Genomic DNA, 13,723 nt, shown 5'->3' with positions numbered 1-13,723 from the left:
CCCTCCCCTCCCGCGCTAGCCTAAGGGCCACCTTAGCAAAGCGCATCCCAGGCTGCATAGCCGCACTACCCTACCCAACCATACCACACATAAACATGACACTACCCCCGGGGTTTACACAGACGAGCCGGCGAAGCAAGAAGAGCGCCAGAAGAAAGGGCCCTAGCCGGCGGGGCCCAGCCAGGACAAAAGGAGGTCCCACAAAGCGCCTACACCGGCCGCATTTGCGGTCGGGGTAGACGACGGATGGGGCCCACCTACGAAGGCTGTCCAGGCCTACACGAGATGAGGCAGGATAAAGAGGGATAATCCCCCTCGATCACAAATCATTGAGGCCAATTTCTAGTCATGGAATAATGGCGCGCGTCGCTTAAAAAAACATAGTTTCACAAACTTTCAAGTGCCTAACCTACATATTTTCAGAATAATCGCAAAAAAAACGATTTAAAATTTTAACTTTCAACACCCTGTATTTCCGAAACTATCAACTTTCAGAGGCATGTTTACGCCAATGGTCACCATTTTACATGTAGTATCTTCAGCTTTCGATTTTCCCATTGTTAATGAATCACCCTGTATATTTTCGAGATGTTATAGTATGTCGACTAAAATATAAATATGTGTTGACTTTTTGATAGGTACTTTTTCTATGCATTTGTATTAAAAGTCGTGGAAGGTACCTTGAGAAAATATTGGCACTTTTCGATATATACAAACTAGAACGGCACTTTTTTGTAAAATTGTTCTTTTATACGATTAGACTCTTGCACTGACAAAAACTCTGCTTTTCGGTGCCAAAGTTTAGTACATTGACTTTGATACGGTCGTATGTTTGATCAACATGAAACATTAACTTCAGTTGTGGCTCGTGGCAACATATATTGCTATATCTTTAATATTGCACTATTTTAATCATGAGCGTAGCTACAAGCCCTATGGAGGCCTCTAAAAAAAAGCTTTCGCAATTAGCGACTTACCGATATAATGTTTGAACACATTTTGATTTGATTCTAAAAACAATAAAAAAAACGTCACAGTCACCAAGTTACCGATATGACAAAGATAATATTAGATCTTTTTACTGGGGTAGGCACCCGGCTTTCTGGGGTGGGCTGTGCACACCCCTGCCCCCGTAGCTACGCCCCTGTTCAAAATGAATATGTAATTTAATTGTACACTTTAGGTAATAAAATTTTACGTTACAAAAATTTGAAAAAGGTGCAGAATTTTAATAATGAGACTGTTTTATAGCTTTGAGAACAAAAATATATGTGTGCAAGAGATCTACCTATTTAAAATTAAATTAGTTTAATTATTACACTGCTAATTCTGCTTATGCATGCACTTGATGAATTTCATATAATTTTTTTGTGTACTAAATATGTTGTTCCTTGATACGATTATCACATTAGAACAGCTTCTTGCTCTTACTTGTAGGTAAATCATAAAGTTATAATTTAGTCGCATCTGAACCGAAATTTTGACCACTATATTTTGTGGCAGCATTCAAAACACTCGATTTACCTAACTACACAATCAAAAGTTGTAGACCGAATTGTGTTTCTGCATGTTATATACTCACGCAGAAATTATTTAAATTGTTAATAACTAATATTGAGTTGGATAATGGCAATCAAATTGATAACGCTGATGTATTAGCGCCTTAAGAGAAACTGAAGTGGCATTGGTCATCTCATTCAAAGTATATAAAGGTTTCTTGACAACCACTTCTTTATAGCGATCTTAGCTTAGGAAATGCCAATATATTCAGAGAGCCAGAGTTACCAGATTTAACGCCATTGTGGCGATACAAACATACTCAAATGGTTTCCAAAAATTTCACATAACGACTGGCGATTTTTTGACGATTTTTAATATACCTATTTGTAGGGACTAGCTGTTTAACTTTTATTTAGTTTTCTAAATGATGGTAGTAATTATTTGATCTAGTATCACTTGTTTTATTTCCATTACATGGTAATGATATTTACCGAAATATTTGATTTTTCAGTTTTATTACATACTTTTATTTCAAACAGATGGAGGTATTTTGCTAGTGTATTTCCATCTAGTGGCAATAATAGATATTATAGATAAAATTTCTCTGGCAACCCTGAGGAGAGCTTTAAGCTCCAAACTTCTCAGATTATTTCTGAACGCAGCCCCGCATTAAATTTAATTTGGATTTAGATTGCCAACTGTATAAAGAAAAAAATAGAAACGAAACTATTTTTGATTTACTTTAACCTTAATTTTCAAAAAGTTGTAAATTAACAAGAGTAATATGGAAATTGAAAAAAATGATGATCCAAGTATAAACCCGGTTTCATTAATTAAATATGATAAAACATGTAGAGCTTGTTTAAATGAAAACGATAATATGGTATCAATTTACCATCCTGACATTAAAAACATGTTCACTTATTGTACTTCCTTAGAAGTAAGCTAGAACACTGGTTTTGTCTACGTAGAATGTAGAATACTTAAAATCTTAAAAAACTTATTTTGTAGATAAACAACGATGACAAATTACCGAGTTTAATCTGTACACAGTGCAAAGCAGAATTATTAAGAGCCCATAATTTTAAAAACTTATGTATCAAGTCACATAACATTTTACTGGAATACCTTTCACGTTATAAGTTAGATGATATTGAAATAAACTTAAATGATTTATTACGAACCGATCTCTGTGATCCAAACATAAATATTAATTATGATCTTCCAAGAGAAGACAAAAATGTTATAGATATAGTTGACAAACAAATCAAAGAGATATTAGAAGAACATATTAATAATTGTGATGATGATGACCTTAACATCGAAGATACCAGCCAACTTTTGAAAGACAATATTTACAAATGTAGTATTTGTTCAGAAACTTTTAAATTAGAAGCAGATCTCCAAACACATAAAATAGGTCATCCCAGCGATGGTGTGCCGAAATGTACACTTTGTAATAAGCTATTTAATGATGCCAAAATTTTAAGAAGGCACGTCAGAATACATTTACAGCTGAAACCATTTCCTTGCACTATGTGTAACAAAAGTTTCTCAGGTAGGTACATACTCTTTTATAATAAACAAACTACTTTTCTGATAAAACTATTCTTTTTTTTTCAGAATCGGGGAGCTTAACCCGTCACTTAAGAAAACACAGAGGTGAAAAGAGACACATTTGTTCAGCGTGTGGAAAAGGCTTCTATGAAGCCAATGTATTGGCAATTCACATGCGTATTCACACAGGTGAAAAACCGATAACTTGCGACATCTGTAGCAAAAAATTCTCAGATCCTAATGGATTGAGAAGTCACATGAAGTCACACACAGGTGAAAAAAATCATGTTTGCAACATTTGTAACAAGTCTTTCTCACATTCGTTTGTTCTAAAGAAACATTTGAGGGTGCATACTGGTGAGAGGCCATTTGTTTGTCATACTTGCGGCAAGACTTTCACACAGGTACCTACTATTAAAAAGATTTATAGAATATCCAAGATTCTCCTCCATTCTATTTTCAAACAGAACTATGTTCGATTATTTTTTATAACTAAAGGAACAATAAACAATAACTTTAAAACTACTCATTTCAGAGAAAAAAATGTAGTGGAATCTTTTGTTATAAATATGTTTTTAAATACATTGTCAAAACTTCAGACAGGTCGTTGAGAATTTAAATTTTTTTAGATGTGATGCTCCTTAGAAAATTCAAAATTTCTATGCCAATAGATAATTCAATAATATTTTTAAATATTTGATAATGAAACTGTAGGTATTTAAAATTATACTTATAATCACAAAATTCTTATAATAATTGTGTTTACAATGTGTATTTATTCAACTGTAATATAAGTTTATTTTGAATTAAAAAAGTAGTAACTTGAACACGAAATACAGTTAAAAAATCAAATGTATTTATCATAATCTGAAATACTTAACACCAACAAAATTTTTGTTAGGGTAGCAGTATCTACTTGTATTTCGCCACTGGTTGACATAATTGTATTCATATACTTTTACTTAGTAATCATTGACCCAAATTTCACTAATCGACTACAAATATCTTCAGATATATTTGTATAAATATTATTCAAAAATTTTAACGTCTTATTTATAAAAACTAAATTATTTAGAAGATAGGTTCATAGAACTTTTCTTCTCAAAATAATCTAAGAAATAACATCCTGAAATATTTTTGCATACTTAAATACATTGTGAATATTAACGAAATCACACACGGGAGACAGCCAGCAGCTTTTTAAGTAAACAAGAACATATTGTTATTAATACATTATCATTGTAGGTAGATAGGTGTATAAATATTTTTTTTTTCACTAAAATAGTCAGCCACTGATTGTTGTGTACACCCTCGCTTAAATGTTACAACCTTATTCCCCCTACCTCCTCGTTATTTTTTTGTTAAAAAGTCATTTAGTCATGTTTTTGATGTTTCCATTTGTTTTAAAAATACTTGGATATCTAATTTTCTTGAAAGTTTAGTGAATTAATATGCAGAGACTTCCTAACTGATTCCATCATAACTTATTCCATCATGTATTCATTTGTTCGTTTGTATATTTCCTTCGCGTTGGTTATTGAATTTTGGTAAAATTAAAAGTTATCGAAACAATAAGATCAAGGTTTCATTAAAACACAGTATTCTGTTTTACCAGCTTGTGATTGGTCTAATTTTTACATTTTATTCATCCAATCAGCAGCCGCATTATCATGAGTGTACCTGCAACAGTTTGTCATAGGTCATTGTAAATGAGGTATTAATATTGGTGACGCTAAGATTTAGGGATTTTTAGTTGACAATACCAGTCGTGCAATGTTGATTGCCTAAGCTCGGCGGTCACTTGGCTTGTAATTATTTCTGAAAGCTTTGTAGATGATAAAAATATTTGAAAATATTGAAATATGCGTTTTTTAGAGTCACTACGTGAAAATACATATGAGGCAGCATACTGGAGAATTACCATACATGTGCATGATTTGCCATAAAGGTTTCACTCAACATAGCCAAATGGAGATCCATCTTAGAATTCACACAGGAATAAAGCCATATGTATGTCAGGTAAATGCTTTACAAATAATTACCCATTTATTGTTCAAACCAATGTCAGGTAAATGCTTTACAAATACTTAACCCATTTATTGTTCAAACCAATATAGATTCAATACATGACAAAAACTAATTCATTATATTTTCTACAAAACTGAGTCTCTTGAACCAGCATAAAAATATCTAATTCATTTGCAGTAGCGCATTATACTATAACAATACCTTGGCAAACTGTGAATTTGGGGAATTTTAATTGGCATCAAAGCCATTTCTTCTAAGGACAATTCAAGGCAAAATTCAAAATATTCATACCTAATTATTTAGTTGTTATACCTGTTTATAACTGGTGTGAGTTTAGTTTTTAATTTTTTTTTGCTATCAGAGAAGAGACACAACACGTGCAAGGACTCACATTTAGATGTTTGAATCTAGATTTTATACATTTTCATATTTTGGATTTTTTTTCTGGAAATTTTTACTCTAAAAAATTTCTGTCTGAAAAAAATCTTAAAAAACTCTCATAAAGTAACTACTATTCAATTAACTTAAATTTATTTCTAAAATCTGTTTATAGCCAAATATTGAGGGGAAGAATTGTTTTTTAAATTTTCCTGAGGCATAAAAATTTGTTTGATTCTAGGACAATGAGTCTAATTTCAAATTTTTCACAACTAATATGGCTGGATGATTTTGCTGATGTGTTCACAGAAAATATTTATTTAATCAAATGTTTATGTTCTGCAGGAGTTCTGCTTTTTTTATAATTTTGAAATTATCACCAGTGTTCCAGTGAGTGCAAATATACATATAAATTTGATTGTTTTTATTTAAATTTTGGACATTTTTAGATTTGGGAAATTTTCACTGGAAAATTTCATGACCCTCATGAAATTTTTGTACTAAAATTTTTTTAGTAAAAATTCTAAAAAATTTTAAACAAATTCTACACATCTAAATTTATTTACAAGTTTTGGCGANCATGAATGACATGAAATGATTCATAATTGCAATTGTCAAAATTTATTCTACAAAATCTTTGTGGCGACATCTATAGACTCTTTCCCCAACTTGTATATCCATCTCAAGTCACGTGGTTCCCAGTGTCCCCATATTTTCAAGTATAAGTTCTCGGGCCCTGGTCAATTGCAAAATGATCAGTATAGGATAGAAGTATGTGGTTAATGCTCGTGTATTAATAACCATCATTACATGATCGTTGCATAATATACTATTATTTCAAACAGATGGAGGTATTTTGCTAGTGTATTTCCATCTAGTGGCAATAATAGATATTATAGTGAAAAATTTCTCTGGCAACCCTGAGGATAGCTTTAAGCTCCAAACTTCTCAGATTATTTCTGAACGCAGCTCCGCATTAAATTTAATTTGGATTTAGATTGCCAACTGTATAAAGAAAAAAATAGAAACGAAACTATTTTTGATTTACTTTAACCTTAATTTTCAAAAAGTTGTAAATTAACAAGAGTAATATGGAAATTGAAAAAAATGATGATCCAAGTATAAACCCGGTTTCATTAATTAAATATGATAAAACATGTAGAGCTTGTTTAAATGAAAACGATAATATGGTATCAATTTACCATCCTGACATTAAAAACATGTTCACTTATTGTACTTCCTTAGAAGTAAGCTAGAACACTGGTTTTGTCTACGTAGAATGTAGAATACTTACAATCTTAAAAAACTTATTTTGTAGATAAACAACGATGACAAATTACCGAGTTTAATCTGTACACAGTGCAAAGCAGAATTATTAAGAGCCCATAATTTTAAAAACTTATGTATCAAGTCACATAACATTTTACTGGAATACCTTTCACGTTATAAGTTAGATGATATTGAAATAAACTTAAATGATTTATTACGAACCGATCTCTGTGATCCAAACATAAATATTAATTATGATCTTCCAAGAGAAGACAAAAATGTTATAGATATAGTTGACAAACAAATCAAAGAGATATTAGAAGAACATATTAATAATTGTGATGATGATGACCTTAACATCGAAGATACCAGCCAACTTTTGAAAGACAATATTTACAAATGTAGTATTTGTTCAGAAACTTTTAAATTAGAAGCAGATCTCCAAACACATAAAATAGGTCATCCCAGCGATGGTGTGCCGAAATGTACACTTTGTAATAAGTTATTTAATGATGCCAAAATATTAAGAAGGCACGTCAGAATACATTTACAGCTGAAACCATTTCCTTGCACTATGTGTAACAAAAGTTTCTCAGGTAGGTACATACTCTTTTATAATAAACAAACTACTTTTCTGATAAAACTATTCTTTTTTTTTCAGAATCGGGGAGCTTAACCCGTCACTTAAGAAAACACAGAGGTGAAAAGAGACACATTTGTTCAGCGTGTGGAAAAGGCTTCTATGAAGCCAATGTATTGGCAATTCACATGCGTATTCACACAGGTGAAAAACCGATAACTTGCGACATCTGTAGCAAAAAATTCTCAGATCCTAATGGATTGAGAAGTCACATGAAGTCACACACAGGTGAAAAAAATCATGTTTGCAACATTTGTAACAAGTCTTTCTCACATTCGTTTGTTCTAAAGAAACATTTGAGGGTGCATACTGGTGAGAGGCCATTTGTTTGTCATACTTGCGGCAAGACTTTCACACAGGTACCTACTATTAAAAAGATTTATAGAATATCCAAGATTCTCCTCCATTCTATTTTCAAACAGAACTATGTTCGATTATTTTTTATAACTAAAGGAACAATAAACAATAACTTTAAAACTACTCATTTCAGAGAAAAAAATGTAGTGGAATCTTTTGTTATAAATATGTTTTTAAATACATTGTCAAAACTTCAGACAGGTCGTTGAGAATTTAAATTTTTTTAGATGTGATGCTCCTTAGAAAATTCAAAATTTCTATGCCAATAGATAATTCAATAATATTTTTAAATATTTGATAATGAAACTGTAGGTATTTAAAATTATACTTATAATCACAAAATTCTTATAATAATTGTGTTTACAATGTGTATTTATTCAACTGTAATATAAGTTTATTTTGAATTAAAAAAGTAGTAACTTGAACACGAAATACAGTTAAAAAATCAAATGTATTTATCATAATCTGAAATACTTAACACCAACAAAATTTTTGTTAGGGTAGCAGTATCTACTTGTATTTCGCCACTGGTTGACATAATTGTATTCATATACTTTTACTTAGTAATCATTGACCCAAATTTCACTAATCGACTACAAATATCTTCAGATATATTTGTATAAATAATATTATTCAAAAATTTTAACGTCATTTATAAAAACTAAATTATTTAGAAGATAGGTTCATAGAACTTTTCTTCTCAAAATAATCTAAGAAATAACATCCTGAAATATTTTTGCATACTTAAATACATTGTGAATATTAACGAAATCACACACGGGAGACAGCCAGCAGCTTTTTAAGTAAACAAGAACATATTGTTATTAATACATTATCATTGTAGGTAGATAGGTGTATAAATATTTTTTTTTTCACTAAAATAGTCAGCCACTGATTGTTGTGTACACCCTCGCTTAAATGTTACAACCTTATTCCCCCTACCTCCTCGTTATTTTTTTGTTAAAAAGTCATTTAGTCATGTTTTTGATGTTTCCATTTGTTTTAAAAATACTTGGATATCTAATTTTCTTGAAAGTTTAGTGAATTAATATGCAGAGACTTCCTAACTGATTCCATCATAACTTATTCCATCATGTATTCATTTGTTCGTTTGTATATTTCCTTCGCGTTGGTTATTGAATTTTGGTAAAATTAAAAGTTATCGAAACAATAAGATCAAGGTTTCATTAAAACACAGTATTCTGTTTTACCAGCTTGTGATTGGTCTAATTTTTACATTTTATTCATCCAATCAGCAGCCGCATTATCATGAGTGTACCTGCAACAGTTTGTCATAGGTCATTGTAAATAAGGTATTAATATTGGTGACGCTAAGATTTAGGGATTTTTAGTTGACAATACCAGTCGTGCAATGTTGATTGCCTAAGCTCGGCGGTCACTTGGCTTGTAATTATTTCTGAAAGCTTTGTAGATGATAAAAATATTTGAAAATATTGAAATATGCGTTTTTTAGAGTCACTACGTGAAAATACATATGAGGCAGCATACTGGAGAATTACCATACATGTGCATGATTTGCCATAAAGGTTTCACTCAACATAGCCAAATGGAGATCCATCTTAGAATTCACACAGGAATAAAGCCATATGTATGTCAGGTAAATGCTTTTCAAATAATTACCCATTTATTGTTCAAACCAATGTCAGGTAAATGCTTTACAAATACTTAACCCATTTATTGTTCAAACCAATATAGATTCAATACATGACAAAAACTAATTCATTATATTTTCTACAAAACTGAGTCTCTTGAACCAGCATAAAAATATCTAATTCATTTGCAGTAGCGCATTATACTATAACAATACCTTGGCAAACTGTGAATTTGGGGAATTTTAATTGGGATCAAAGCCAGTTCTTCTAAGGACAATTCAAGACAAAATTCAAAATATTCATACCTAATTATTTAGTTGTTATACCTGTTTATAACTGGTGTGAGTTTAGTTTTTAATTTTTTTTTGCTATCAGACAAGAGACACAACACGTGCAAGGACTCACATTTAGATGTTTGAATCTAGATTTTATACATTTTCATATTTTGGATTTTTTTTCTGGAAATTTTTACTCTAAAAAATTTCTGTCTGAAAAAAATCTTAAAAAACTCTCATAAAGTAACTACTATTCAATTAACTTAAATTTATTTCTAAAATCTGTTTATAGCCAAATATTGAGGGGAAGAATTGTTTTTTAAATTTTCCTGAGGCATAAAAATTTGTTTGATTCTAGGACAATGAGTCTAATTTCAAATTTTTCACAACTAATATGGCTGGATGATTTTGCTGATGTGTTCACAGAAAATATTTATTTAATCAAATGTTTATGTTCTGCAGGAGTTCTGCTTTTTTTATAATTTTAAAATTATCACCAGTGTTCCAGTGAGTGCAAATATACATATAAATTTGATTGTTTTTATTTAAATTTTGGACATTTTTAGATTTGGGAAATTTTCACTGGAAAATTTCATGACCCTCATGAAATTTTTGTACTAAAATTTTTTTAGTAAAAATTCTAAAAAATTTTAAACAAATTCTACACATCTAAATTTATTTACAAGTTTTGGCGATATTTAGCAAATTGTAGAAATAATAATTAATCCTATTTGAGAATATTATGTATTTCCTTTATTGTAGAAATATTGCATCCGCTGTTACTTATTATGCTGAAATTATTTGGGGGGCCCCTGATATGTGCTCAATTTATCCTAAGGGTAATGTGCTTAGTAATTTATCAGAAACTTTCAGCTGAAAAATATAAATTCTTTATTACTCTAATAAATGTTACCTTTAACATAATCTTGATTAACATAGATATTTTTCAAACAATAATGCTTTACAATTTTTTATATATAAAGTAAATTAAATATTTTTATAAAAAAAATATGTATATTTAGGTTTGTGGGAAGACTTTTGCGAGATCTGGCGATCTTAGCACTCACCTGAGGTCTCACACAGGAGAAAAACCATTCTCCTGCAGCCATTGTCATAAGCAGTACGCTACATCGAGCCATCTAAAAGTCCACTTGAGGTCGCATACTGGAGAACGTAATCACATGTGCGTTTACTGTGGGAAAAGGTTTGTTGAAAGTCAGGGTCTGAAAGCTCATATACGTGTACATACCGGCGAAAAGCCCTATGTTTGTAATATTTGTGGTCATAGATTTGCTCAGTCAGGGGCTTTAGCGACACACAAGAAAAGTCATATAGTTAGAAAGAATGGAAATGTCATTCAAGAAGAGACATAATTGGTTGTTTTTTTTTTCACAGTACTCAAGTACTCCAGAAAATAAAATTGAAAATTTTATTACGTTTGTTCGTCATATTTGTATTTGAGTAGCACATTTTACGTGAAAACAACAAATAAGACATTGATTTTTTTTGTTTGAATTTTTTTTATTTATTTTCTTTTTTTTAAATATGACGATTTTCCAGAAATTATGTTCTAATGGTATCTGTATACAGTGTTGTTAGATAGTTTTTCTCAATACACCTTTCTTAAATAAGAATGCTATGGATAAAACCAAAAATCACAATGATGTGTAGACTGACCATACATATAAGACAATAATATATGTGTAGCAAATTAGATGTTAATAGTTTATGATCTCTCAAATTGGTGAATAAATGTTCAATTACATTAGATTATTTTTATTTCTCATTTAAATTTTACCTTTTTTACGTTACACAGGGTGTTTATTTTAAAGCTCGCGATATATCGAATACCAAAACCTAAGTTTTGTAAAGTGTTGTGTAGTACATAAATAATTTTTATTTTGAGCTTGGTTCACGTTTTCATCGTATTTTGAATGCAAATAACATAACAGTATACAGGGTGGTCCAGATTTTAATCAGATGGTACAAATGATTTTAAGTTAAATTCTCATATAAACATGTGGCATAGGAAGCTTTGTTTCTGAGATACAGAGGGTTAAAATTTAAAAGAAACAGCACATCTGATGAAACTTGGGACTATGATTTGTCTAATTAAAGGTAAAAATTCATTGAGTTAACGTATAAATACGTCAGCCAGTCACACAGCACGAGTTGAAAATTTGATCAGTGCTTTTAATTTGTAGTGATTTTTTAAGAAAAACGAATTATTCTAGAGTTACGTTTTTTTAACCTAATATGAGTTAATACAGAATTGAATAAGTAAAAAATAACTCTAAAACTATTAGTTTTGTAAAATAAACCTGTGGGAATTTTTTGTTGGAAATGTGATTTTTAAATAAAATATAAACTGTCAAAACCAATGTTGTTGTGTAGACTGACCATACATACTTATATGTATAAGACAATAATATATGTATAGCAAATTAGATGTTAATAGTTTATGATCTCTCGAAATGGTGAATAAATGTTCAACTAGATTAGATTATTTTATTTTATTTCACCTTATACAGGGTGTTCCTTTTAATACTCGCGATATCTCGAAAACCACAACAAAGTTACCTACATAAGTTCTGTAAAGTGTTATTGTGTAGTGCATATAAATAACTTTTAACTCAACTTGGTTCATGTTTTAATCATATTCTGAAAGCAAATGACATTTCTCCTCATAACAGTATACAGGGTGATTCAGTCAAAATGTCATTAATTTTAACCACGTGTTCGGAAGGCTTAATAAAGACAGAAAATCGGAAAAAAAAAAAATTTTACTCGACTTTTAAAAATGAAGGAAATCAACCCATAACTCCCGCTAAGAGGGCGGCCCTGCCAGATGCCCGGATGCTCGGAAAATTTTGTAACGTAATGTCACGAACAAATCGTCAGCTGAAGCGAACAGCGTTGCCAAGTTCACATCATAATCTGTGGTTCACATTTAATTAATCTGCTTTAGTATACGGATACATATGTACGAAACCAATAAAATGCAAGTAAATAAAGGATCATGCTGCATTTTATTATAACTAATTTTAATAATTGTATTAACTTAGTGCAAAATGTTTTAACAAGCCTGACTTCTCGAAGTCAACTTTCGTTAAAAGAAAATAAATAAAGCAGAGGTTTGTAGGCACACTGTATTTTATCAAATAAAAAAAGTCGGCACACTAAATACCCGAATATACAAAATACACTACACACGGTTACAAAACCATTACCTAACAATTTAAAGCGTTTATTCAAATCTACCACCCTCCATATCTCCCGCATTTTTCCCGCAAAGGAGTTAACATAACACATTTTCAAAAAGTTCAAGCTTTAGAAGCAGCTGATTTCCCCAATCGTCTTGAATTTTGCAATTGGTTCCTAAGTGCAGCAGAACTTTATTAACAAAGTGCTCTGGACGGATGAATGCTGTTTTACTCGTGCTGGCATTTTAAACAGGTAAAAAACATAAGTATTGCTTTCTCAAAAACAATAAGTGCCTACCTAGGTTACACCAAAGTTTAGATTTACACTAAAGTTTACATTTATTATGTAAACTTTGGTTATACGCAACTGCATATTGAATAATAAATTGAAATACTAAAACTGTGTATTATTTAACATAATAAATTATAAAACGTGAAAACGTTAATAATATTAAAAATGATAAATTGTAATAACCGTACATTCGAAAACAATCATCCCTATTCATTACATTCAATTTGATGACACGATTTTCCTTTGATAAAAGACCGACAACTTTTTGCTCTACTTTGCATGGAATACGATCCTACTACAGTTCGTATTAGTCTAGGAGCCAGATCAGGTTCCGTGTACTAGCTATAAAAATAAACTTTTTACAGCCATTTAAACATTTAATTTGTTGATAACAATTAAACTGACCACTTTCAGGCTTTGCGACCAAGTTTTTTGGATTCAGGAGGTCAAAATACTTTAGAATAAGTTGTTTGCAGCCGTGGCACTCTGGTTGGCAACGGAACCCTGTCTGGCTCCTAGACTAAAGTGCACGTGCAAATTAGAAGGTTATTGACCTCGACACAGGTTAGCCTAGGTCGGAAACACGTACCGAGTTGTTTATTTGTCTCCGT

The 13,723-nt window shown here is 30.9% G+C and overlaps 1 protein-coding gene across 1 annotated transcript; it reads left to right on the top strand.

Moving 5' to 3' along the window:
- The first annotated feature begins 2,274 nt into the window (after positions 1-2,274).
- Positions 2,275-12,061, top strand: LOC108913013 (zinc finger protein 585A-like). Its single transcript, XM_023455917.1, has 9 exons — positions 2,275-2,440; positions 2,512-3,058; positions 3,124-3,461; positions 4,933-5,076; positions 6,546-6,710; positions 6,782-7,328; positions 7,394-7,731; positions 9,204-9,347; positions 10,640-12,061. The coding sequence occupies exons 1-9, from the start codon at positions 2,285-2,287 to the stop codon at positions 10,988-10,990; spliced, it is 2,730 nt and encodes a 909-aa protein (XP_023311685.1). The 5' UTR covers positions 2,275-2,284; the 3' UTR covers positions 10,991-12,061.
- The last annotated feature ends 1,662 nt before the right edge of the window (positions 12,062-13,723 follow it).

This window comes from Anoplophora glabripennis, unplaced genomic scaffold (genome assembly GCF_000390285.2).
Source record: "Anoplophora glabripennis isolate ALB-LARVAE unplaced genomic scaffold, Agla_2.0 scaffold982, whole genome shotgun sequence".
Taxonomy (NCBI): domain Eukaryota; kingdom Metazoa; phylum Arthropoda; class Insecta; order Coleoptera; family Cerambycidae; genus Anoplophora; species Anoplophora glabripennis.
This window is presented reverse-complemented; position numbering and strand designations above follow the sequence as displayed.